The sequence below is a fragment of the Rhineura floridana genome, chromosome 5 (genome assembly GCF_030035675.1).
Source record: "Rhineura floridana isolate rRhiFlo1 chromosome 5, rRhiFlo1.hap2, whole genome shotgun sequence".
NCBI classification, from domain to species: Eukaryota; Metazoa; Chordata; class Lepidosauria; order Squamata; family Rhineuridae; genus Rhineura; species Rhineura floridana.
Genome location: NC_084484.1, coordinates 42,430,123 through 42,454,394, shown reverse-complemented (window position 1 = coordinate 42,454,394; position 24,272 = coordinate 42,430,123). Strand labels below are relative to the sequence as shown.

At 44.1% G+C, this 24,272-nt stretch overlaps 1 protein-coding gene and 1 pseudogene across 8 annotated transcripts in view; one reads left to right on the top strand and one right to left on the bottom strand.

Annotated features, from left to right (window-relative positions):
• The window catches only part of FARP1 (FERM, ARH/RhoGEF and pleckstrin domain protein 1), a 264,160-nt gene that overhangs the window by 105,348 nt on the left and 134,540 nt on the right, over window positions 1-24,272 (bottom strand). For all 8 annotated transcript variants that reach the window (XR_009762704.1, XM_061626563.1, XM_061626560.1 and 5 more), the window contains 2 exons: window positions 4,263-4,367; window positions 493-535 (listed from right to left, as the gene is read on the bottom strand). Coding sequence is in view for 7 of the 8 variants with exons in the window: in XM_061626563.1 (XP_061482547.1) it covers window positions 493-535; window positions 4,263-4,367 (148 nt within the window). In the remaining variant the exon portion in view is untranslated. The remainder of the gene's footprint in view (window positions 1-492; window positions 536-4,262; window positions 4,368-24,272) is intronic.
• Window positions 1,517-3,291, top strand: LOC133385723 (RNA-binding protein, mRNA-processing factor 2a-like; annotated as a pseudogene).

Here is a 24,272-nt window from a genome sequence, read left to right as displayed (position 1 = left end):
CCTGGCATATAAAATCCAATTACACCTACTTCGCAAGGTCAGTAGCTCAGATAAATCCAAAAAGTGACCATGCAATAAGGGCCCACACCTATTGGATTTTACATACATAGGCCCTATTAGTGTGTGTTTTAGAGCCAGTGTGGTATAGTGGTTAAAGTGTTGGACAACAACCTGGGAGACCAGGATTCAAATCCCCACATAGCTATGAAGCTCCCTGGGTGACCTTGGGCCAGTCACTGCCTCTCAGCCTCATGAAAACCCTATTCATAGGGTCGCCATAAGTCGGAATCAACTTGAAGGCAGTACATTTACATTTTTATTCGAGTGTTACTACCTGGAAATCCAGGAAAGTTGGAGTAAGGGCACGTGTGCCAGTCGAGTGAAGAGAGAAGGCATGCTCTTGTTCCCTACCATATATGGGACAGAACTGAGGAACACGTGTTGTTGGATCCAGGCCTATTTATTCATCTTAAGAAAATTGTCAGTACATACCTCTGATCTGTTTCACGATAGGTTTCAAAAGATCCAGCCATACCTGGAGAGGGAAAGCACATGATCATCTCTGCAACTATAGCAAGAAATACAGCTATGCAGGGTAGATGACAACCAAGTTATTCAATATGAGCAGCATTTTCCACCACATTAACAGCCATCCTGTGATCTGGCACACATTTTCTACTTTCATATTCCTGTTTCTCTGCTAAGAGAAACCAAGTGCCTAAGCGGCCATTAAACCTCAAGCAAAGAGCCTCAATGCATATGTAACAAGAAGCATTCAAAATGTTGAAATTCGAGGGCAAAACTTCCATTAGTAGGGGAATGAACAGTCAAATAAACCCTACCAGTGAAAAACAGACAAGACCACTTGACTGCTAATGCTATGGGGATGGTACCCATGGCTCCATTCTATGCTTCTTAGACAATTTAGGGATGCAGAAACCACACAAAAGTGGCACAAATTGTCAGAGGCCAGACTGGTGACAGAATAAGGAAATTAGCTTCGTTCTCTCACTATGATCCTGCGCCCCCCCCCATTATGGCTTCTGTTGCTGTGGCCAGTGCCTGGCTGGCTGGCTTTCTGGTTGGCAGGTTAATCTTACAGAGATTACAGAGCAGGAGGCTGCTGTTTCTAGCCATCCCTGTTGCAGGAGGCAAACAAAGAGCTGTGCCTTTAAAAATGTTCATGGAGGATAAGGTTATCAATGGATGCTGGTCATGATAGCTATATGACACCTCCAGGTTAAGTGACAGTATGCCTCTGAATACCAGTCTCAGGGGGGCTACAGTGGGAGAGAGCTACTGCCCTCATGTCCTGTTGCTGGGCTTTTCAAAATCATCTGGCTGGCCACTGACGGAAACAAGATGGACCCTTGGCTTGGCAAGGCTGTTGTTAGGTTCACTCCTCTGTTATCAGAGCAGCATGCAATAGTACTATAGGGAGAGTAGTAAATATACTGCTTCTATAACATAAACATTTGGCCTGAGCAACATTGTTGATGCTTTCATAAGCTGACGCATGAATGAAAGTGTAGGAGAAAGCTGAACATGACCTAAGAGATAAGATGCAGAGGAAGACAACCACCTTCACAGGACAGAGTTAACAGATTCAGGCTACGATACTATGCACAGTTACCAGGGAGTAAACCCCACTGAACTCGATGGGACTTTCTTTTGAGTGGACATGCATAGGATTGCACTGTCAGTAACATGCCACGTAATTAGTGGTTAATATACAGAGAAAAATTATACATCGTATAATGTTTGGTTTTGGTAACCTTGGGACAGTCACTCCCTCTCAGCCTCAGAGGAAGGCAATGGTAAAGCCCCTCTGAATAGGGTCGCCATGAGTCGGGATCAACTTGAAGGCAGTCCATTTCCATTTTCCATTTTTTATTTAGATGCAACCTTTACATCACAATACAATACATGTCTACTCAGAAGTAAGTCACAGTAGCTTACTCCCAGGTAAGTGGGTATAGGGTTACAGCATTAAATGAGCATACTTTTTTAAAAAAGCAGTTATAAAATATGTTTCTTACAAAAAGAGAACTCACTTTTCTCCTGGAAATGAACTATGCAAAACAGGTTTTAAAAAGGAACACATATATATGTTAAAATTTGACCTTGAGTAGATTTAAATTATACAGAGATAGAACACATTTCCAGTGTCCTTGTTACAGAAATATAGCCCTAGGAGCCACAACTAAAGAAAACGGGGGGAAATGAGATATTTAAATTATTTTATTTCAAAAAATTGATCCCAGTAATGTGTTTTAATTATTGTATGAATTAAAAAGCTAAAATAGCAATTAAACACATTTTTATTTCAAGGTTTTCTACTTAAGAAACACATAAATGTGAAGCACATGAAAGCATATAAAGAATTCCTTTAGGATGCAATTGAATGAATAATTTATTTCGGTCAAAGACCAGCACCAGCGCATGTCGGGGGGCCCTTTTGTCCTGTCCACCCCTCGGTCACCTTTCCGTCCACCCCTCGGTCACCTTTTCCCCCTCAGCTCACACCAGGCACCTGCCCCACTTCAGGCTCACCTAGGCAGTCCCTGGGCCCTCTCTGCTCCCCTCTGAGGGAGGAGAAGGAAGAAGGAGGAAGAAGTGCAGCGAGAGAACGAGGCAAGGCGGTCCCCCAGGACCAGCACGCGAGCCCCCTCCTTGCTTGCCTTGTGCCCTTCCCTGCGCCCACCACGAGCAACCTGCCCAAGGAGAACAAACACAGCAGCAGTAGTCTGGAGGAAAAGGTACGAACACTTTTTGTCAGTGGCCTTCCTGTGGATATAAAGCCCAGAGAGCTTTACCTGCTTTTCCAGCCATTCAAGGGTTATGAAGGATCGCTGATCAAGCTAACATCAAAACAGCCAGTAGATTTTGTTACCTTCGACTGCCGGTCCAGTGCTGAAGCTGCAAAGAACGCATTGAACGGCATCCGCTTTGACCCCGAGAATCCCCAGACGGTTAGAGTTTGCTAAAGCCAACACCAAGATGGCCAAAAGCAAGCTGATGGCCACGCCGAATCCCTCCAACCTCCACCCTGCCCTAGGAGCACACTTCATTGCATGGGACCCTTATGACCTGACTGGAGCAGCCCTGATCCCAGCATCTCCAGAGGCATGGGCCCCCTACCCACTCTACTCCACGGAGTTAACCCCTGCCATCCCACATGCTGCTTTCACATACCCAGCTGCTGCCACTGCCGCTGCTGCCCTTCACGCTCAGATGCTTAGGATGCAATTTGAAAACAAAGTTTTTAAACTGTATTTTGTTGGCCAATAAAAGTTTTAAGGCATTTACTTATTATCCACATATGGGGAAACTGAGTTTTTCAGATGTTTGAAAAAAGAGGTCTTAATTTTTTGGCATTCCGTTAACTCTACTTCTTGTTTTTTAACTTCACACTTGGCACTGTGAAGAATATGTATGCTGCCAGATTTGTATATGTATGCTACACATGACTGGGCACCTTGCACAGGAGCAGGTGGCTCTATACTGTTATTTTTGACACAGAGATTAAAACTGGAAATGGGTAAAAAGCAAATCAGACCAGAGTCTCATTCACAGCAAAGTGTGGTTTTATACCTATCAAAAGGTAATATATCAAGATGTTGCCAAGCTAGAATAGATTGTCCAAGTATTCTAGCAATACTCTACTAGCAGAGATAAACTAATGGATGACCAAAACAAAGGTCATTTATTGGAATGTAACTTGGACAAAAACCGTACAAATTATATGGAGACTATTCAACCTGCAGAATCATTACCTATATATCAAGACAACAGCTTTCTTGTTCTAATAAACTTTTTTGCCTTCTGATAGAACTTACATTTCTGTTCTACTAACAGAAACTCTGTATACAAATTACATGTTTACATGTAGTTGAAACAAATGAATGTTTGTTTCTTGTCCCAACTCTAGAATACCTCCGCAGAGAGGTAAAACTGGCACTAACATCAACATCTTTTTTGGCACTGGGTTAAGAAATTTTTATTTTGCCCTGAGAGTTTAAAGGATTATGTTGTCTTTGTCTGCTTTTAGTTTCTTTTGTTGCCTCTCAGTCTGTAGATAACTATAAAGGATGCTACTGTATCTTTTAAAGGATGTTACTGTATCTGACTAATTCTCATCTCTATTGTACATTGCTCTGGAATCATTGGAAGTCTTTTTAAAACAAACACACACTGATGCATATGCCTCATTTCAAAATTGACACTGACAAAATATGCAAATAAAATGCTTCTTCACATACCATGATTTTTTTATGATCCAGAAACTCAAGGCCAAAATAGTCACCTTCAACAAGGTTCAGGTGATTGCAGACTGCATCCAGCAAGGCCTTCCCTGGAGCTCTTTGCTGTAATTAAAAAACAACAAAAGGTTATGCACTGTATGCCTACACGAAAAAAAGTTTTTTTGGTTTTTTTTACAAACCCAGTCTCCTCACAGATGAGCACCAACCACAATTAATACTAGACTATATTTCCAACTGAAGCCAAAGTGTTGGAGTATTGTGTTGTATTCAACTAAGTCCTACTCAGAGCAGACCTACTGAAATTAACAAACCTGTTAGTAATGTCTATTAACTTAAATGGGTCTCTTCTGAGTAGGACTAGCTTTGAATACCAGTCACTGACTCGATTGTAGATTTTTCTCCCTCATGTGTATTTCAAGGAGACTGTTGAAACAGAGATGGGTAAGAATTAGCCTTGATGGCTAGTTATGTGTCCAACATATTTATAACACTCTTCTAAGAGTCATACCACCCAGGGTGCATGCTCCTGCCTGTTCCACCTACCTCTCTCCTGTGTTCTGCTGCTGTATGCGTAGGGCTGCCATCAACCAAGATGGTGGCAGAGGCTTCACTAACGGACTGATGCCCTTGCTGCCATCTTGGTTGATGACACACATGTGTGGTATGCTACATGCGCACACATATCTGCCATCAATCAAGATGGCGGTAGGGGCATGAGACCCTTAAAGAAGCCTCCGCCGCCATCTTGATTGATGGCAGTCCTGCATGCACAGCGTGTGCAGCAGCAGAACACAGGAGAGAGATAGGTGGAATGAGCAAACGGGTGGGAGGCTTGGAAGCTCTGTCCCTGTGATCCACGCCAAGGACACTACTGTGGATCACAGAAAGGGAATACTACTCTCCCACCCTAACAAGGGGTCCTTTAGGGCCCCCTCTGGGTCACAGGGGCCCTCGGCCAGGGCCCAACCTGGCCACCCTTTGGCGCCGGCCCTGATATCACCGTTCTGCTTTGGAGAAACTTGAAAATGACAGCATATGACAACAGTCTAGCAAGCCATTCTTTCTTTTATATTAATGTAGCACTCTAATTAAGCAAGGCAAGTGATTACTGATAATAGATTTCTATGCCCTTCTTAAAGTTCAGCTTGTAGCAACTGAAATGAAAACATATCCCCACTTTTCTTAAAGAACTCTGTATTTTAATAGTTCAGGAACATAAAAAACCAAGCTAGGCCTCCCCATGTATTAAGTATGGGAAAACAAAGCTGATGACAGACCACACAAGTAACATATCAACTCTTTTAGCTTGGGAAGCATCCTGGGAGTAGTTTAGTTAAATTAACTATGAGTAGATTGGATTTCTCATAAATATACTGGATTTTGTGATATTCATATTCAGCCTATGTGAAAGTTGTAATTGTCTGAGAACATGGAAACACCATGGAAAGTGGTACTGACTACAGACTTCATCTTCCCAACAATCAGGAGCTGCACCAGAAGCTGAGTAAGATGTACACTGACCAGACACTGAAACATCAGTCCTCTGTTCTGCCTTCCGTTGAGTATCAGAAGCAGAATAAATTATGTAAAACAGAAAAAATTACAGGCTAATTTACACTTTGGGAGAGAAGAATTGCAAATCTGCTTAACAAATCAGGATGCAGAATCCAGGTTATCTTGCCATACAATTTAGGGATAATTTCAGACCTAGAGTAGACCCACTGAAATCATTGGACTTGAGTTGTTAGTCATGTTCATTGGTTTCAATGGGTCCTACTCTGAGTATGATGCAGTTGGATACAACCCCTTGGATAAATATATTTTACAGCAAGAACAATTAATTAAAGCTAGGCCTCCTGGGCTCCTCAGCAACATTCTCATCTTTTGGTAGACATCTCACCAAAAAGAATTGAAAATATTTCATACATTTAAACAACGCTATGGAAATAAACAATATTTTTATTCAATTCTTTTAAAGCATTTTAAATGTATTGCACTAAACATAAATGGAATTCTTCCAAGAGCCATTCCTGCAATTTAGGCAAAAATCCTAGATGCCCTATTTGGGTATGCTGCTTGTGTGAAAATACTACATGCAAGCAGGGGAACGAACACAGTAGGCTACACAATGCCACTATAATTATTACCCTCTATGAGTTGGAGGGCCAAGTCTGAAGTGAGAAGCCTTCTCCACTTAGGGAGATTTCCTTGCACGATTTATAATCCAGCAAGATGTGGATTCTAAATCATGCAGGGAACCTCTAAGAGCAGAGGAGATTCCTTGCTTCAGACTTTGCCCCCCACCTCATGGAGGGTGAAAGGCAGTGATGCAGCAGGGAGGAGCATAGTTTGTTAATCCCTGCTCACATGTAATAATTTACACATGAGCAGTACTACCATATATGGTTATATACACTTGCCTGGTGTACCAAATTGGGTGGTTTAAAAAAAGAATTAGACATGTTCATGGAGAATAAAACTATCACTGGCTACTAGCCGTTAAGGCTATGTTCCAGCTCCAGTGTCAGAGGTAGTATACCTCTGAATACCAGTTGTTGGGGATCACAAATAGGGAGAGTGCTGTTGCCCTCAGATTCTGCTTGCAGGCTTTCCACAGGCATTTGGTTGGCCTCTGTAAGAACAGGATGCTGGACTAGATGGACCTTTCTGATCTAGCAGGGCTCTTCTTGTGTTCTGGGATAAAACCCTTCTGGGATCAAGCTCTATAAAATGTTACTTCTGAGTAGCCATGTATAGAATCAACTCTGTTACAGACAGACAGACACTCACTCTCTGTTACAGACAGACAGACAGACAAGGTGAGAGAGAGAGAGAGAGAGAGAGAGAGAGAGAGAGAGAGAGAGAGACTGATTGATTGACTGATTTCTGGGCAGTTTCAGGCCTGGAAAACTGTTGGCAAATTAACTGCAAATAGTGTACACAAAATGTTCTGGCTTTAAAAATATATACAATCCAAGTTAAGGATTTACAGTAAAATCCTATGCATGTTCACTCAGAAGAAAGTCCTACTGTGCTCAGCTGGGCTTACTCCTTTCTAAGTGTATTTAGTGTTACAGTCTAAGTTATGCATTCAACATTCTTTACATCTGATAGTCATTTCCACCATGCCCAGTTCCCAATCTGTTTGCCTGCCCCCAGACAAGATTGGAACAATATGTTTATTCTTCTTTCATTGGAGAAAGCTTTGGGGTCTCCAACAGTGATAACATTTTCTTGACCCAAAAGAAATTCCCAATTAATAAACAGACGATCTTCTCCTATAATAAAGAGCTGTGTGCACCTCATTCTTTAAAATGACCTTTTAATAAGGAAGTGGTTGAGGGGAGGGGGAATGTTTGGGAATGTTTACAGAACCCATGTCCTGGAAGGGTTTTTTTTTTCTCGATCTGCTGTTTCTTTTAGCAAATTGATTGTTCTAGTTTTAAAAAAAACATATTTCATCTGTTCAGCCAGACACAGCTATCAGACACACAGTTTTTGATTCACCAAAAGTGATTTCAGATCATGATTTTATAAGGAAAGTTTCTCATAGGCTACTGAATCCCTTGTGTTTCAGTTAAGCTCTAAAAAACAAAATCAACATTTCTTAGGAATATTTTTTAAGTAACCCAGTCACCTTTCTAAATGGAGCTAAAAACCTAATTTTATTTAATAAAAGAAGGGATGCAGGCATTAACAGGGATTATCCCCAAATCTATCACTTGTTCTTTCAACATTATTTGCTGTTTTATCTTTAAATAGTTCTTGTTAATCTGTATCTTTGCTTTCTCTCACTCTAGAGTACTGTTTCTCTTCTTTCTCCGCAAGCACAGAATCAGAGCCCACTTTGACTTCTCTATTTCTTTTTCTTCTTTCATTCAAGCTACAATGAAAACTTGCTATGCCCATTTTTAAACATCACAGAAATGTGCTCTTTTTGTCTCCTCATCCAACAACACTGTTCTGATTATTGTATTCTCCCCCCCCCCCGGTTTGGTTCTTTCTGTGCTTCATTCTTGCACAGGTGTAACCTAACAGGTTCATTATTGGCACTCCAACACACACGTCTACAGCAGGACTTTTATTAATCCAAGAGAAGAGAAGGACCTGGTAATCTGGAGTCTGGGCTGCACTTAAGAGGACAGGGCAAAGTTAATTCACTTGTATGTAAATGCACACACACCCTCCATTCTTAATTCTGCTACCTGTTTGGCTTTTTTTATATCTCATTTTGATCATGTTTATCATTTGTTGCACTTCTTCATTTGCTTCTTTTTGCTTACTGGATCCAATTCAATTTAGCACATTCTTTAATCCTTGGCACCCTCTTCTCTCTTTTTTGGCAGAGTGAAGACAACATGTAAATACTTCTCTAAATACTAAACCTTGCATTACTTCTTCAGTTTTATGGCTCCACCATTCCTTTCTTGCTGACCCTTTTCTTTTGTGGTCCTTTTTTACTTCACATTTTGATTGGTAAGCTGGTAGGCAGGTGTACAGAAACTAGTGTAATTATTATATTATCAACCACTGCTTTTTACTGGAATTGTCTTTAGACTCATTTTTAAATATAAATTAAAGACATTAATGAAAATGTCTCTGACACAGTGAGATCATTTGAAAGAAAACAAGTCGTGTTCATTTATCTGCTCTAGAAAATATCAAATGGAAGACTGATGTTTTTTAAAATCCCAAAGTTTCAGACCAAGTTCTTTGGAAATGGAAGTTGAGTGTAATGATAATAGAGTTTTGCCTGTCCTGTTCTGAACCTTTAGAACTGATTTTCTGGTTGATGATGAGTCAGTCAAGTTGTGTTTCCTAAAGCGGCCGGCATTTAGAAGTTCACATACATGACAGAAATTCTTTTGCATAGACATCTGGTCCTCAGAGATATTTGACTCTGGACACAAAGGTTCTATTTAGGATATTATTACTAAAACCTACTACAGATTTGTCTAATACTTTTTAAAAAAACTAAGCTTGTCATAATGGATCCCAAATTTAAAGAATAAATCTTGAAAACATTCTGCCATTACTTTGTAACATCCCACTCACATTAACAAGCAACACCCTGGTGACTACTCTAAATGTAACCATGTGGAGGTTATACTGCATGCTAAAGTGGGTGTCAATATACTGCTCTGCATCCTGTAGAGGGAAATTCTTGCAATCTAATGGAAATGCATTGAGTTTTGTTCAAGATGTTTGTGCCTACCAGGTAAGGGGAACACGTGGCCCTCCAGATGTTGTTGAACTACAACTCCCATCATCCCTGGCTATTGGACATGCTTGCTGGGGCTGATGGGAGTTGTAGTTCAGCAACATCTGGAGGGCCAAAGTTCCCTACAACTGCTAAAGAGGATGCATTCTTAAGCAGGAGCCTCCAGGTCATACAGATGAGGCCCAAGGCTTTTTTGTGACACTACTCACTGGTATGGAGTACCATCACTTTGTTGCTGCCTATAGCAGCCATTTTGTGCTGGTACCCACAACACTTTTATCAATATCAACTGTCACCTCATTAAAAAAAGCACTCATAAGGCCTACAAGGTTCTCCTGACATCAGTCAACTCTCCTCATTGCTAGTTTCTGTCCATGTCCCAAAAGTCATCTTGCTTGAAAGCAACAGAATTGAAGGGTGGGGTGAGCTCCCCAGAGCTTTTTTGGGGGGGAAACTATTGAAGAGTCCCCTGATTTTCTGTATGTGTCCATCACTAATTTTTTATTTATTAAATTTATATCCTGCCCTTCCTCCTAGCTTTACACATTGCAAGAAGTGAGGAACAAAGGTGGCAGAGGGCATTTTGATACATCTCATAGCACAAAATAAAATATAATCATAAGCTAAATAACTGACAAATATCTGTCCTTTAATGGTACCTCAAAAACTGGCACCTGAGGCAGGCAGGCTAACTTGTCAGATGGTATGAGAGCAAGCACCATGATGTTCTGCAGTTCCACATAAAATGATATTTGTGTATCTCAACAGGAGTGAAATTTGTTAAGCTCCAGGAGGCCACCTGTATAATTTCACACAGCCTAATTTTAAAATTAGATTCTTTTTCCAAATGGCTAATTTCATAATGGGCATATCAAGTTAAAGAAAGAACTGGTCTTATTTCCCCCCTCCTCTCTATTTTTTGCAAGTACTGAATGACGTGCATCCCCCTAACCCGGCCTCCAGGCTATTCAGCAGCACACTGTGTCCCTTGTTTCTTCACAGGGGTTGAAACGAGGTTCAGAATGCTCATTAAAAATTCTTCAGATTGAATTTCATAGCCCACAATTTCTGGAAAGCAACATAATAGTACCATTCAGATTAGCTTAGCTCTGCAGCAAATATTGCGTAATGAGTTATTGGCAGAGCCTCCCATGTACCCCCATCCTTCTCTCAAGATGTGCCTCCAGTGTTGGAGGAGAGAAAAGATCCAGTTTTATTGCTATGGATTTATTTTATAACTGTCAAGTTGATAACTTGACAGCACATTCATTAAAAGTCTCTGCAGTTTTGGTCTTCAGCTTTTTTCTAATGCCCGACTCCCTACTTGTGTGGGAGCTGTCTCTTAGACTGGGACTAAGCAACCAAGTGGGAACTCATAGGGGTAGGCTGATGAGTGCGCTTGGTCTGCTTATGCCTGAGCAAACTGTGGCACGTCCTTGGCAATGGAGGAGGAGATGCCTCAGCCAGTCATGCCCTGGCTCTGCATCTGATCATACCTCCTGTTCTGCAGACACATCAACTACAGGAGATGGAGCAGGGGTGGGATCAGGAGGATAGAAATCTGCCAGGGGCAGAGTAGGGAATGGGCCGTGGCTGAGTCTGCCTCAGTAGCCGTTGGCACCTCAGGAGAGTGGTTATTGTCTGGCAGATCATTGAGCTCCTCCCTGGGCTTGTCGGCCCCTCCCATCAATCCCAGTAATCCTCCTCATCCAAACAGCTCTGCCAAGAGTTCTCCACAGGGCTCATGATAATTACAGTGGTTCCATTCCTACTTGCACAGTTGAGTCCAGAAAGCAGCACTGGGGGAGTCTTTCTCAGTTCCCTAGTACTTGTGATATGAGGATCCACAGGGCACAATTCTGTCCCCAATGCTGTTTTAACATCTATATGAAACTGTTGAGAGTGGGCATTAGGAGTCTTGGAACATGGTGTCATCAGTACAATACAGGCTGTGTAAGCCCTGGGCCAGTGCCTGAATAAAATGTAGGACTGGATGCGGGCCAATAAATTGGGAATAAGGAGATTCCATGGGTAGATGCCCCCCATGTCGGGAAGATAAGGGATTCCGCTCCCTCCAAAACAGCAGGTATATAGCTTGGGAATACTCTTTGTCATTAGAAGTCCAAGTGATTCTGTGGCTAGAAGTGCCTTTTACCAGCTTCTGGTATGCCAGTACAGCCACATTGGAATCAGGATAGCCTACCCACTGTGAGGTTGTGAGTGTTAAGTCTGTTGGTTGCTGTGCCTGAAACTACACAGGTTATGAGTCTGTTGGTGGGGAAGGGCTTAATTTCCCTAGGTGAAAGATGGGCAGAGGCTTTTGTATTACCCCAGGTGGAAGATGGGAGAAGAAATGATTGTTGTTGTTGGGTTTGGGTTTGTTTTTTTGCTTTTCACCAGCTGTATTTTTGTTTTGTGTATGATATGCTATTTTTTATTTTTCTTATGTACATTGTTTACACATTTATTTCTTATGTTACTTAAGTGTGGATTATTATTATTATTATTAGTAGTAGTAGTAGTAGAAGCAGAAGCAGAAGCAGCAGCAGCAGCAGACTGGATTTTGTATTTTTATATAACATATATTTATTTTTGTTGTGATGTAAACCGCCAAGAGTTTTCTTGAAATATAACGTGATATACAAGTTAACTTCTAAAACAGTGTTGGTATTTCATTGTCTAAATTAAAATTTTACAAGCAATCTATGTGAAAATTATGCAAATATTATTATGTTACTTTTTTTTTTTTACAGATTGTTATATATTATGGACCGGAAAGATAGTACAACAATATGCCAGAAAAAATATTGTTTCTATAGGTGCTTCATTCTTCTACAATCTGACTTCAGACTTGCATTAAGAATGTTCTCTAAGCTGCAATTCCAAATTTAAGAGAGTCAGCTGACCTCCCAGTTTGAATACTGATCTTCTGAGCTATCTGGGACACACCATGCCTTGCAATCCAGCCAATGTACCAATCTGAATGACTTGTCTTGAGCATGAGGGCTTTGTGTACTCTCCTACTTTCTTCTCCTGACTGCTGCCTTGGATTGCCTGCCTGCTTATGATCTTGCATGTGGCACCTCAAACATTCTATTGCTGCCTAGGAACTTGACTCTGGCCACACCCAAACTGGACCCGAACACAAATCAAGCGTGAACACTCAGAATTTCTAAACAGTTACAGCAAGCTTATCTCAGCTATGTTATGTGATAACCTGAGTATGTAGCTTTGGTGAGGAACATATGGAATGCTTTTGCTAGTTGGATCAGGCCGAAGTTCACCTAGTAGCATCATTTGTGATAATAATGTAGTACGCATTCCAGTGGAAACTGGCCCGTACAGAGGAGTCGCATCTTATGGGTGTGAGTGTGTGTGTTAAGTTCTAAGGTCAGCGCATCATACAAAAATCGTGTATAGTCAAAATTACCCTTGAAAATCCCTTAAATCCCTTAAATACAAAAAATATGTATCTTTAAACACTAGAATCACACTCAATGCAGCGAGATGCTCTCACAATGAGAGGCACATGGAAACTGAGACTAAATGAGAGAACACCAGATTCACTTCTCCCATCTCAAGCTCACTCCAGGGCATATACTCATTGAGTGGAACGGCGGGCAGAATCACCAGCCCGATTTTTTTTTTTTGCAAAGTGCACATAGTTGAATTCACTAAGTTAAATGTGTGTATGACATGACTCCACTGTAATCCACAGGAGGAATACACCCTGCCATCCCAGTATTACAACTTGTACACAATTGACTGAAACTGAGGTTATTGCTTCAGTATACAACATCCACCAACCAATACTGAACTCCAAATATTTCATGCATCTCTACCATGGCACATGAAACTGAACAGCCAAAACCTTGAAGCTGATGATTTCTGTTTGCATTTAAAAAAAAATCTGTGTATTCAAGAAAGAAAACTGAATAAAATGGAGTTTCCTTAGAAACTCTGTACACACAAAAATTACACTGCTTTGTGTTTAAAATAACTGCTTTTGTTAAAAGAGATTATCTTTTAAATTATTGTTATTTTATTTTACCTTTTCTTAAAACTCTTAATTTACATGAAAATAAGGGGTTAAGAGATCTGACAGCAGAACACATGATGGAAATTAATGAAATTATTTCTTAACTCCCCCCCCAACAAGTTTCATATACCTGGAATTATACTTTATAAATGAACTTTTGCAGGCTGCTAAACAAGACCTTAGAACTTTAATTTAAAAAGAAAAATGATGGGTGGGTGGGTTGAAATATGTTTTTCTCGTGGAAGCTCACAACTGGCAAATTTTAACAGACTGGCTGGTAGTAAGAATGCAATAACCAAAATAATTTCAAATGAAAGTGTTAAATTTATTTTATTTATTTATTTAATTAAGCTTATATACCGCCCGACTAGCAACAGCTCTCTGGGCGGTGAACATTAAAAATACAATAAAAATAACACAAAACTGTACACAAAACTGTACAGTCTAAAATCAAAATATAATAATTTACAATTAACAGGAATTAAAATGCCTCAGAGAAGAGAAAGGTTTTAACCTGGCGCCGAAAAGATGATAGTGTCGGCGCCAGGCGCACCTCCTTGGGGAGACCATTCCATAGTTCAGGGGCCACCACTGAGAAGGCCCTAGATCTTGTCACCACTCTCCGGGCTTCCCTATGAGTCGGAACCCGGAGGAGGGCCTTCGTAGTAGACCGTAGTGTACGGGCCGGTTCATATCGGGAGAGGCGTTCCGACAGATATCGTGGTCCCGCGCCGTATAAGGCTTTATAGGTAAGTACCAACACTTTGAATCTGGCCCGGAAGCATATTGGAAGCCAGTGCAAACGGGCTAGCACAGGTGTTATATGCTCAGACCGCTTAGTTCTTGTTAGCAGTCTGGCTGCTGCATTTTGCACTAGCTGTAGCTTCCGAATCGTCTTCAAAGGTAGCCCTACGTAAAGCGCATTCCAGTAGTCCAGACGCGAGGTTACCATAGCATGTACCACTGATGAGAGGTCCTCCTTACTCAGATAGGGACGTAGCTGTGCTACCAACCGAAGTTGGTAGAACGCATTCCGGGCCACCGAGGCTACATGAGCCTCAAGTGTGAGGGAAGAGTCTAAGATGACTCCCAGACTACGCACCTGTTCCTTTAGGGGGAGTGTAACCCCATCCAGAACAGGGTATATATCCACCATCCGATCAGAGAAACCATCCACCAACAGCATCTCAGTCTTGTCAGGATTGAGTCTCAGTTTATTAGTTCTTATCCAGTCCATTGTCGCAGCCAGGCAACGCTTCAGCACGTCGACTGCCTCACCTGAAGAAGATGTAAAGGAGAAGTAGAGCTGCGTGTCATCAGCATACTGATGACAACACACTCCAAAACTCCTGATGACCGCCCCCAGCGGCTTCATATAAATGTTAAAAAGCATGGGAGACAGAACCGAACCCTGCGGGACCCCACATTGGAGAACCCACGGTGTCGAGCAATGTTCCCCAAGCACTATCTTCTGGAGACGACCCGCTAAGTAGGAGCGGAACCACTGCCAAGCAGTGCCTCCAACTCCCAATTCCGCAAGCCTCTCCAGAAGGATACCATGGTCAATGGTATCAAAAGCCACTGAGAGGTCAAGGAGAATCAACAGAGTTACACTCCCTCTGTCTCCCAACATAGGTCATCAAACAGGGCGACCAAGGCAGTCTCAGTGCCAAAACCAGGCCTGAACCCCGATTGAAATGGATCTAGATAATCGGTTTCATCCAATAGCGCCTGGAGCTGGTCAGCAACCACACGTTCCAGGATCTTGCCCAGGAACGGAACATTGGCTACTGGTCTGTAGCTGCTGACATCCTCTGGGTTCAAGGAAGGTTTTTTCAGGAGTGGTCTCACTGCCGCCTCTTTCAGACAGCCAGGGACCACTCCCTCTCGTAAAGAGGCATTAATCACTTCCTTGGCCCAGCCAACTGTTCCTTCCTTGCTAGTTTTAATTAGCCAAGAGGGGCAAGGATCCAGTACCGAAGTGGTCGCACGAACCTGTCCAAGCACCTTGTCCACGTCCTCGAGCTGAACCAACTGAAACTCATCCAACAAAACATGACAAGACTGTGCTCTGGACACCTCAGTAGGATTAACTGCTATTAAATAGGAGTCTAAGTCCCGGCGAATGCATGAGATCTTATGCTGGAAGTGTTCAGCAAATTTATTACATCGAGCTACCGATGTATCTGCCGTATCTTGTAGGCCTGGATGAAGTAGGCCACGAACCACTTTAAAAAGCTCCCGTGGGCGTGAGAGAGATGACTGAATAGTGGCGGCGAAATGTTGTTTTTTTGCCGCCCTCACCGCTCCTACATAGAGCTTAGTAGAAGCACGAACCAGCTCATAATTGCATTCGTCGGGAGTTCGTCTCCATCTCCGCTCAAGCCGCCTCCTGTCTTGTTTCATCGCTCTCAGCTCCGGAGTATACCAAGGAGCTGTATGAGCTCTACATAGGAGAGGGCGCGCAGGAGCGATCGTGTCAACAGCCCGGGTCATCTCTGTATTCCACAGATCGACCAGGGCTTCGACAGGAGCACCAGTCTTATCAGCCGGAAAAACCCCCAGAGCCTTTTGAAAACCTTCAGAATTCATTAGTCTCCGGGGGCGGACCAATTTAATAGGTCCCCCACCCTTGCAGAGGGAAAAGGCTACTGAAAGTCTAAACTTCAGCAAGCAATGATCTGTCCATGACAACGGGAGAGATGTAAAACTCCCCACATCCAGATCACTATCCCCATGTCCAGTAGCAAAGACCAGGTCAAGAGTATGCCCCGATGTATGTGTTGGGCCACTAACATATTGAGACAGCCCCATGGTTGTCATGGCGGCCATGAAGTCCTGAGCTGCCCCAGACAAAGTAGCCTCAGCATGAATGTTGAGATCTCCCAGTACTAATAGTCTGGGGGATCTCAACAGTATCTCCGAGACCACTTCCGTCAGCTCAGTTAGGGAAGCCATTGGGCAGCAAGGTGGGCGGTACACCAAAAGGATTCCCAGTCTGTCCCTCTGGCCCAGCACAAGGTGCAAACACTCCAGACCAGTGATTGCATGGACATGGTGCTTGGTGAGTGAGATGGAACTCTTATAGACCACAGCGACCCCCCTCCCCGACCCTCAGATCTACCATGATGCTGAACCAGATACCTCGGTGGGCAGAGCTGGGACAGACTAACTCCTCCCTGTTCGCCCACCCAGGTCTCGGTTATACATGCCAGATCGGCCACCTCGTCCACAATCAAATCATGGACGAGGGAGGTTTTATTATGTACCGATCTGGCATTAAAAAGCAGCAACTGGAGATCTGAGAGTTGGCTGATAGGACAACCAACAACCCTGCGGGTATGAGAAGGACCAGAACGCGGCACAGCCACTACATGTCTGGGCTGCGTTCTCCTTACCTGGCACGTCCCTCTCATATCACCATACCTCCCTCTACCCGTCACTACGGCAATTGGGGCCCCCTCAGGTCTCCCCTCTTGATGATAAAATCTCTTCCCGAGGCACATGATAAACTATAAATACAAAAAACTCATATACATAAAACTACACATTCACTCACAACATACACTCATATAACACCCATTCATCCACTTCAAACCCACACAGAAGACACAGTCCCGTATTCTGTGCGCCCAAACGCCAGCTCTAAGACCGTTCGTCTTCCCACGTATAACGCCACCTGGGGCCTGGTCCTGCAAGGTGCCCACGTGCAGAGCAGGAGCCCAAGAAGGAGAGAGCAGAGATGTTGGCCAAGCAGCAGCAGCAAAGCAGGCAGATGGCTCTCTCTCCCTGGGCGGCGATGGTCCTCTTCCCTTGCAGGCACTGGATCTCCCAAGCCCCCTCAGCCAGCCGGCTTATATATCCCTCCAGAGAAGGGACAGGTGGAACAGTATCAGGCACAGCTGGCTGAGTACCTGGAGCCTGGTCCTGCAAGGTGCCCAAGTGCAGAGCAGGAGCCCAAGAAGGGCTCATCAGTTTCTTCACACACTATTAAGGTGGAACTACATGTTTTATTGACAAACCCAACTCTAGAAACCCAGCTTGCCACTCAACAGCTGCAAAGCAATGTAGGGAGGACACACTTTATAATGAAGGAATGCCAGGTATGAAGGGGAGGTGTATTTAATCTTTCTCCACCTGCTTATTTCCATGTGTAAACCCTTCTCCCAAGCTGCAGTTCTGGACAAGTTCTTTCTCAGTGAAAAGCACTTGGGGTGAGGAGTTTAAGAGGAAATATGGTGTACAGAAAACACACTGAATTCCCATCTCTTACTTCTTCAGTGCAAATTGTGCTTCCTCTCCCTTCCTGCAACTTTGTATGTGTTTGCTGCCTAGTTTGGCCTTTTCTGTAAAAGGAAAGAAGAGGCAAGATGCTGGTTGTCAGACTTACTGACTATTGCTGCTAATGTTTCTACCATTCAAAGCAGAGACAGCTCTTTCCCCTATAAGGCCTAGCTGGTGGCTTGCATGCATACTACAGTACTGAGGTAGGAAAGATGTTTCACACTGAAAGTATGAGATGTTGAAATAGTTTTCACAACAATCTGCAATTTAAAAACCAAGGCATCAGAAGATAGTATTGTTTTTCCCTCCCCCTCCCATTCCCCAGATTTTGGGAATAAACCCAATACAGAGTACTATGTATGTAAACTTTATTGCCTGGCCATAGGCCTCTGACACTTTCATTAAAATGTCGGGGGTATATCCTTAAATCCAGTATAGAATTTCAGTTCAACATATCTACCACAAACCTGCCAACTACCAGTATCCTAACAGGAGGCTGGCTATCCTACGGCTGGTCTGCTTGAAATTTCACCTGGAGCTTCTGCGCTGCCAGAGCGAAAAGAACAACACGGTATGTGACCGTTGGGTCAGTATCGGACAGGAGAAGAGCGATGGTGGAAGCTATCTGTTCAGAGTCCACATGGGGCAAAAGGCCATTCAAAAATTTGGCACGTGGGTGGATATAAAGTGGGCACTTTAGCAAATAGTGGGGCAGATCTTCCACCACCAAACCCCCACAAATGCATAGCCGCTGGGACCAGGGGGTCTGATTATATCGGCCTTCCAGGACTGCACTTGGCATTGTCTGGAACCTAAGGGCTGTAAATGCCTGCCTGAGGTTTATCGTTAGGAATTGGTCCAGATATCTTGCTCTAAAATGATCACATTTAAAAACTCCAAACCAATACTAAAGTTTGATAATAAAATCCTAGGGCTAAATCCAGAGTTGCCATGAGGTTCCATTCATGAGACCCTCTACTGGGGAGATGACTTCAGTTTCTCCTTGCAGCTCCCTATATTTCCTGAGATTCTGCTCTGGAGCGTCTGGAAAGTAGCAATTAGGGAAGGGGGTGCTGCAAAAGAAAGACAGAATAGGCAAAAGTCTACCTCCTACTTTCTTCAGTTGGAGCTTCCACTGAATCTCAGCCTCTTCTGTGAATGAAAGGATCCCTTCTATTCACAGATGGACAAGTCTGGATCCAACCCCTAGGGCCAGTGTGGGAACCCCTGGGGTCTACCAGATGATTTTGGACTCCAAGTCTCTTCAGACCCATCCAGCATAGCCAATAGTCAGAGTTGATGGAAGCTGTAGTCCAACAACAGCTGTAGGGACATTTGTTCCCCACCTCTGCCTAGGGCCTATGGAATAATAATGAAAGATACCCAACAGTTAATAGTGCATTTATCTGCAGCCATTTATGTTCATTAATCATTTGCCTTTGTTCAAATCTAGCTCATACCATTCCCCTCTTTCATTTCCTTGCTCTGAAGTAGAGTTACCAGATCTCTGGTTTTCGGCTGGAGTCTCCGGCTTCGGGGGTGTTTTCTGGCTCCCCTGCCAGACCACACCCCCTGTCCCTGGATCTCTGGTTTTTGGCATGGTGTGGCATGGCCACCCAGCAGGGCTGGCCACAGGGCAGGAGATCCCAAGCCCCCCGCCATTCCCCCGCTCTACTTACCTTTCTCTTTGCTGTTTTTTGCAGCACACACAGGTTTGCCACCAATCAAGATGGCGGCCAAGGTTTCCATAAGGGGCTGAAGCCTCTGCCACCATCTTGGTTGATGGCATGCATGTGTGCTACACACTCGTATTGCTGCCATCAACCAAGATGGCGGCAGAGGCTTCAGCCCCTTAGGGAAACCTCGGCCGCCATCTCAATTGATGGCAAACCTGCGCATGCTGCAAAAAACAGCAGAGAGAAAGGTAGGTGAAGTGGGAGAATGGTGGGCGGCTCTGAAGCTTCTGCCCTGCTATCCTGCCATGGATTGCGGAAGGGGAGCGCAGGGGCCCCGCAGCTGGTCAGCCACTGTGAGAAGAGGATGCGCTGGACTGGATGAGCCCACGTTGGCCTGATCCAGCACCGCAGGGCTCTTCTTAGGTTAACCCACCATCCTCCATGAGGACTAGAGAGCCACCCTTGATCCCTAGTGCTGCTCTCTCCCCAGGACTGATAGGGCGCTGCCTGGATTAACCACCCTCTAATAGTCTCCTGCCCCCCCGTCCCAAAAAACAACACTGAACCAAACTCTCCTCACACACTTGGGTCAATGCAGGTGGGCACCCCCTCATGCCACACCTTCTTGCAGGTTGACTTCAGTTTGGGCTCCTGCCAAAAGAACCCCCCTTCCCCCAGTTTCCCTTCTCCCTCAAACATGCCTTGAGCCACCCCTGGCATCCTCTCCCCCCTCCGGAACTCCCCACACTCCCTGGGGAAGGACTGTGGCTGAGTGGGCAAAGCACCTGCTTGGCATGTAGAAGGTCCCAGGTTCATCTCCAGGTGGGGCTTGGGAAGACTCCCTGCCTGAAACGCAGGAGAGCTGCTGCCAGTCAGTGTAGGCAGTACAGAGATAGATGTACCCAATAGTTTGACTTGGTGGCAGGCAGTTCCCTATGCCCCCCCTTCATTGACTGCACCTCATACACTGAGGCTCGGGTACATGGCCCCTCCTTTTGCCTTAAGATGCTGCTGGTGACGTGCACACACCATGCACTAATTAATTTCATGCTCCTGTATTCCTCTAAGATGCAATGAGTGATTTAAATAATTCATTAATTTATATTATTTGGTGGAGGTAGTGTTAATGTTCATTTATTATTATTATTATTATTATTATTATATCCCACCCTTCCTCCCAGCAGGAGCCCAGGGCAGCAAGTAAACAGGACAGATCTGTCCTTGAGAGAACCTCTCTCTTTCTCTCTCTCCACACACCCCTCCCAATATCCCTAGGTGTCCATCTCTTGAAGTTTGCAAAGAATTTACTGGGTTCTTGCACAGAAGTCGAGAGAAGGTGTTTTGGACTGGAAAGGCATTTTTTTTGTTTGAATGGTATGCTCCAAGCAACTGTGGTTGATAATGTATCATGCTTTATGATGACACTAGGGCCCACCCCATGACGTCACTAGGGCCCGCCCCGTGATGTCACTAGGGCCCGCCCCGTGACATCACCAGGGCTCACCCCATGATGTCACCAGGGCCCGCCCCATGACATCTCAGGTTTTGGGATGCTTCCAACCTGGCAACCCTACTCTGAAGGGATTGTCTCAAAACCAAACTCTAACCCCCTTCTAGACCTTCCCAATAATATAGGAGAGCTTTGCTCATACCATGGACTGTGAAAAAGACAAATAATTGGGTGTTAGAACAAATTAAACCAGAACTATCACTAGAAGCTAAAATGATGAAACTGAGGTTATCATACTCTGGACACATAATGAGAAGACATGATTCACAAGAAAAGACATTAATGCTGGGAAGAACAGAAGGGAGTAGCAAAACAGGAAGGCCAAACAAGAGATGGATTGATTCCATAAAGGAAGCCACAGACCTGAACTTACAAGATATGAACAGAGTGGTTCACGACAGATTGCTATTGGAGGTCACTGATTCATAGGGTCGCCATAAGTCGTAATCGACTTGAAGGCACATAACACATACACCAAGGTAGGCCTTTGGTCCTTCTAGCTCAATTCTGTCTACACCGACTAACAGAGGCTCTCCAAGGTTTCAGGCCAGGGTCTCTCCCAGCCCAAACTGAAGATCCCATTGAAGACTGAACGTGAGACCTTCTGCATGCAAAGCAGGTGCTCTACCATGAACTATAGCCCTAGATATTGCGGATCTGCTTCCCCCCTCCCCCAGCTCTACTGAAAAATGTAAAGAAGGTGCTCATGGCACTTCGTGCACCAGCAGAGAAGTCGGCATTTGTCAGAACAGGTTTTCCAAATCACTTACCTTTTCCTATCTGTCCTCTTCTTCTTGTTCTCAGTACTCACTTATTGGTGGGGGAGCCCAGGAGCTCCAGATTGCGAGGTGGGGAAGCCATGTCTCCTGCATGGGAAACTTTCCTGGCCACTGGTTTGAGGCTGCACAAGGTCCTCCTTCCCACCAACACATTTCTGCCATCACACGGTTTGGACACTTGGATTTTGGAGCAAGAGCCGCAGGTGCCACCCACCCCTTTGGTTACTTCTCTCCGCCATGTCAGCCCCCTCCCCCAGAGAGATGGAAAGTGTGTGTGCATGCGTGCACCCTCTTCCAATCTAAGTTAAAGTCAGATCCAGGAGAATTAATCTAAACCTTCAGCTCTGTGTGCTTTTCAAGGAAGAAAAAGCTAACCACCCTCACCACCAGGGGGGCAGTGTGTGTGTGTGTGTGTGTATGTGTGCAAATTATACAAAACAACAGAGTGGTTTTGGTACATTAAATACTAACACATTTATTATGACATAAGAATTGGACTGTGGTCTATGAATACATCAGACCCTTGTCCACAAACATTTATGCCATTATATATTGGTTAGTTTTTAAGGTGCCACAAGGCTCTCTGTTGCTTTTGTTGGAACAGGCTAACACAGCTGCCCTTCTGGAAATTGTATAAAAAGTCACATCAACAGAGAACAGTACACAATGGCAATACTGCAAGCTATCAAGCAGATTCCTGAGAGTTGTCACGTTTCCATATTTCAGAAAAGTTCAAGAGTGCTCTATAATATAGGGCCAGAGAGGACTATCCAATATGTTGAACAATATTTGTCAAGTTCCTTGGTTCCTGGCATTTGCCAATTGTTCCATCTTCCCTGGTTCTTCTTCTTCCATGTTTCTTCCACGCGCCACAGTTTCAATCCATTACAACATCTGCTGCATCTGACATATAGCTATATGCAATTAAAAATCTTCATAGTCTCCTGTATATCACATATTATTTTCCCCCCTGGCAGCCTAGTGCATTGGTACCATAAAGGGAGAACACTTTCAGTCCTACCAAATGAAAAGCAACACAGTTAAAGTGTTGGTTGTGCTTTGGTTTTTCCCTACTTGTTTTGTACTGCTAGAAAGAAGCATTTGAAAAATACCCATATTCTATCTTGTGTGCTCCTATCTATCCATCTATCCATCTATCCATCTGACTGTCTGTCTGTCTGTCTGTCTATTGCAACCAAATCTCTAAGGCTCAATGCAGCTCATAATATAAAACCACTGGATAAAACTCCTTTCTAGTAGATCAACCATGATCACTGGGAAGAAAGCCCAAGCATTTCTTCAACACTTCAAAAGATGCTCAGGCTTTTAAAAAAAAAAATAGACGACCTAAGTTAAGGAGCAATCACAAGAAGAATCAATCACAAGCCCTTACAGTCTGAACTTTGCACAGAGATTGGTTAGGAAGCAGAAGCCAGCAATGAGATGATTCACTAATAGGCAAAAAACCCTTGCAGTTTAAGAATATTCCTATAGCCAACACATATTTCTATCAAACTTTAAAAAGCAAGGAAATTGGGCAGCTATGGTGAGCTATATAAGTTTGCTGAGAATGGATTGATCATTGGCATGCTTATTAAATTCAATGGGATTTACTCCCCTGCAATCCTGCTTAGGATACGTGAAACAGACCACAGGGGGATGGGGAGGGGAGGAGGAGCAAGTGCAGGGGGAGGGGAGGAGAAAGGAGGGGAGGAGGAAAGGCAGAGGAGAGGAGGGTGATGGGAGCAGACAGAAGGGGGAGGTCAGGTTAATCATTTGCATGCTTATTGAGTTCAGCGTGATTTACTCCCATATAATCATGCTTAGGATAAGTAAAACTGACCATGGGGAAAGAGATGAGGGAGGGAGGGCTGAGGTGGGCAGGGTAGGAGGAAGAAGGAAAAGAGGAAGGGAGGAGGAAGGGAGGAGGAAGGAGAGAGGAGGAGAAGGAGAAGGAGAGGAGGAGGGGGAAGGCAGGTCTGATAATTTACATACTTATTGAGTTCAATGTGATTTACTCCTGTGCAATCATGGTTAGGACAGGTAAAACTAACCATGGAGGAGGAGGGAAGGAGGAGGAGGGGATTGGAAGGGGGGAAGGAGAGGGAGGTAGGGGTGAAGGGGGAGGGAAGAGGCAAAAGGGAGGGGATAGGAGAAAGGAGAAGGGGAGGGCAGGTTTGATCATTTGCATGCTTTTTTAATTCAGTGGGATTTACTCCTGTACAATCATGCTTAGGATTGCTGAAACTGACTTGGGGGAGGGGCAAGGGGGGAGGAAGGGGAGGGAGGGAGGCGAGGAGATTGGGTGGGCAGGCATTGGACAGATGGAAGACCATTTCCTTTCCAAAAGGAAAACATTGTGAACAGTATCATTCTTTTTCAGGGTTTCCCCTACCTTTTTATTCTACAGCAGGCACATGTAGTCTTCCACCCAAATTTAAACCAAAGCTGTCCCTGACCACATCCGCATCAGACCTTTATTTCACTTCAGACAGTCA